Raw genomic sequence first — 3,351 nt, forward strand, 5'->3', positions numbered from 1 at the left:
GTGTGTGTGTGTGTGTGGGAGGGGGGGTGATGAATGAGCTCATGCTAATCAACTTGTGACTATCTTGGGCCCTGTGAGATGACGGTGCTGATATCTGCTCTCTGGTGGTCCCTCCAGCCCCTGAGGACTCAGAGGATTTCGACGTGGAAGTAAAAGCCAGTGGGGAGACGTTGAGAGCTGGGCAGCCTTTTAACATCACGTGTGTCGCTCCGCCTGGACTGGGATTTCAGCAGCAGTGGCTCCATCCTAAAAAACAGGCAAGATGCGGCCCTTTTCCTTTCTGTGTTTTCTTTTGAATTTCAATGTAGTCTCCTTATGGTTTCGTACATAATCAGCTTTAACTTCCCAGCCTTCTTGCTCTATTTCCGTCAACCCCTTGTCATATTTCACTTCACTTCACATGAGCACACTGTGTGTGATTGTTTTCATTGAGTATCATTTACTTCTCTTGTGTTTTATGTGTCTTGTATCTCGGCATCATTGAAAATGAGGGAGACCTCAAGGATTTCCGAGATTCTTAAATAAAGGTTATGATGAAGTTGTTTCCTACCAAAGAGCACTGAGCCTTGAATTAGCCAATAATGGTTTTGGACTTAAGCTTACTGTTGCAGCGGCGAGTGGAATATAGCTCTGAGGACGGCCCTTAGTGGTTACAAAGTATGTGTTCGGAAAGCAGCGACCGAATGTTGCGTCTTCATTATGAGGACGCCAGCCAAGCAGCTCCTGCTCGCAGTTAACCCTGTACGCAACACGCTGACGGGAAGTTCAAGACAAATGGCTCGAGGGGAGGGAGCAGTTCAAACAAAGTTAAAAAAAAAAAAAGGATAGTAAATCCTTTGACCCCGTAGACCCTGAAACATGCAGGACAGATGCTGTCTGCACATGACAGCCAGCTGGACGTTTAATGCTTTTGAAGTGTTGGCTAAAAGGATCCGAAAGAGTTTTTATATGCAATTTACGTTTGTTTATAATTATATTCATATTCCTAATCTATATAGAACGTCGTCTGTTTTTCTGCATGGGATTCCTCTAAGCCCTTTTCCAGAGACGGGGAGCGCAGGAACGCTGGAGTCCTGACTCCTGGTTTTGGTCTCAGTTGCAATTACAGGCTTTTAAAAGGCTCTGTGATCCTGATTTATCTCCTGTGGCCCAGCAAGTGTTTTAGCCATTAGCCTTCAGCAGCACGACGGACGCACCGATCATACATTATACCTGTATGGAAAACCACTAAGAGTTTAAAATAAAAATCAAATATCTTATTACCTAGATTTCTTTTCATTCCATTGAGTAGGATCTCATACCCATATTGTTCTCTTGTTCTAATAGGCTGTGGATGCAGTTCAGATGAAACAGACCTTTCCAGACCGGGTCCTCTATATCCTTAGTATCCAACAAGCCACCTCTCAGGATAGCGGCATCTACGAGTGCTCCGTCACCCAGCATACCAGCGGAGAGGTCCGAGTCAGCAGCGTGGCTGTCACTGTCTTTGGTAAGTCTTTGTCTGGTCAGGCACATTTCCTTGATACTGGAATCCATTTTTTAATGAGTTTTCAGCCAAATGTGCACACACCACTGACTTACACGCACTTAATCCAAACGTAATATTCACATCATCATTCAGTTAAATTTGTCGGGGTTTCACATGTGTGCACAAGGTGCTTTTTAGTGGTGTGTGGAAATCATTTTCTACCATCCGACTGTAAAGCTTCACCTCTGCTTTCAACATCAGCTGCTGTGTTTTATGGGATGGCTCCAGCAGATGTGTGTGTCGGGCCTTCATTTCATCTCTCCGTCACTCCGCCTTCATCTCAATCTTCGCTCTGCTGTTTTTACTCATTTCTTTATCCATTTTCATCCACGATTCCCTTCTCATTATTCTCTTATTTTTTGTTTATCTCTTCAGAGGAGAATTCCTTTGTGGCACTGGACCACAGCGGGATTCAAGCTACGGAGTTTGTCAGCCCTTTAGAGGAGACAGAGTTTACCATCCTCATCGATGCCTACCCGGCCCCCAAAGTGGCATGGCTGAAAGACGGCACAGACGTGGCACAGAACTACTACATCCTCACCAAAACTAGTCACCTCGAAGGGAATCGGTGAGAATAAAGATTTGTTAATACAACAATGGGTGAGGCTTTTCAGTTTCAGTTATGACAGTAGTTAAAGGAATAATTTGACATTTTGGGAAATACGCTTATCTGCTTTCTTGAGTTGGATGAGAAGTTACCACTCTTATGTCTGCATGGTAAATATGAAGTTGGAGCCAGGAGATGGGTTAGTTTAGCACAAAGACTGGAAACAGGGGGAAACAGCTAGCTCCGTCTAAAAGGTAACACAATAGCCAAAAAACTCAGTAATTAACATGCTATATCCTGTCTGTTAAATCTGTACAAAAACCAAAATGACAAATCGTTTTTTTACAGGCAGTTATGTGTTGGACTACTTCTGAGTCGGGAGCAGTAATTTCCTGAAGGAATAGTCTGACATTTAACCCCCTGAAAAACCACAATGTATCATTTTAAAACCTTCAAATAAATAACATCAATAAGATGCTGGTAGATGTTTTTTGTTACCCTTGGACATTGCCTGGCTAGCTGTTTCCCTGTTTCCAGTCTTTATGCTATGCTAAGCTTGGATAAGCATGTTGTCAAATTGTCAATCATCAACTACTCCTTTTGAAATGACAAAAATATTTGATCATTTCTTTCTCACAGGTATCAAAGCATTCTGACATTACTGCAGCCTCTGTGGAAAGACAACGGGAATTATACCATCACGGCTCTCAGTGGCTCTAGCACGGCTCAGTTCTCCTTTACCCTCAAAGTGAAAGGTAAGCTAGACAGATAGATAGATAGATAGATGGATGGATAGATAGATAGACCTATGACTGAGCTCTGAACATGTCTTTCTTTCAGCCGCCACCGCTATGATGTTCCCACCCTCCTCAGCGCCTGTGCTGCTGCCTCAGGTAGAGGAGATGGTGGTGCTCCTCCACACTCCTTTCACCCTGACCTGTCGGGGAGAGGCTAAACTAGCCTGGAAGACACCGCTGTATGTGCACGAACAAACGCAGGAGGACAACAGCGGCCTGTTTGTCACCACCATCACCGTGGACAGCGCCACTGCAATGCACACCGGCTACTACACATGCTACTACAGCCGTAATACCACTGATGATACAGAGGACAGCAGCGTCTACATCTATGTGCCAGGTACACCGGTTTGTTTTTTATTTAAATGTGTGGAAGAGCTTAGTAATACAATTGTCAAATTATATTTTAGTTGCTTTTTTAGAGTTAATATACACTACCGGTCAAAAGTTTGGGTTCACATACAAATTTGTATTCCTCT

General features: G+C 43.7%; 1 protein-coding gene across 1 annotated transcript in view; it reads left to right on the forward strand.

Moving 5' to 3' along the window:
* pdgfra (platelet-derived growth factor receptor, alpha polypeptide) overlaps positions 1-3,351 on the forward strand; it is a 22,218-nt gene that overhangs the window by 4,341 nt on the left and 14,526 nt on the right. The window contains exons 5-9 of the mRNA XM_032525947.1: positions 118-257; positions 1,327-1,489; positions 1,904-2,096; positions 2,715-2,830; positions 2,916-3,212. Of these exons, the coding sequence (XP_032381838.1) occupies positions 118-257; positions 1,327-1,489; positions 1,904-2,096; positions 2,715-2,830; positions 2,916-3,212 (909 nt within the window). The remainder of the gene's footprint in view (positions 1-117; positions 258-1,326; positions 1,490-1,903; positions 2,097-2,714; positions 2,831-2,915; positions 3,213-3,351) is intronic.

The sequence above is a fragment of the Etheostoma spectabile genome, chromosome 9, assembly GCF_008692095.1.
Source record: "Etheostoma spectabile isolate EspeVRDwgs_2016 chromosome 9, UIUC_Espe_1.0, whole genome shotgun sequence".
Taxonomy (NCBI): Eukaryota; Metazoa; Chordata; class Actinopteri; order Perciformes; family Percidae; genus Etheostoma; species Etheostoma spectabile.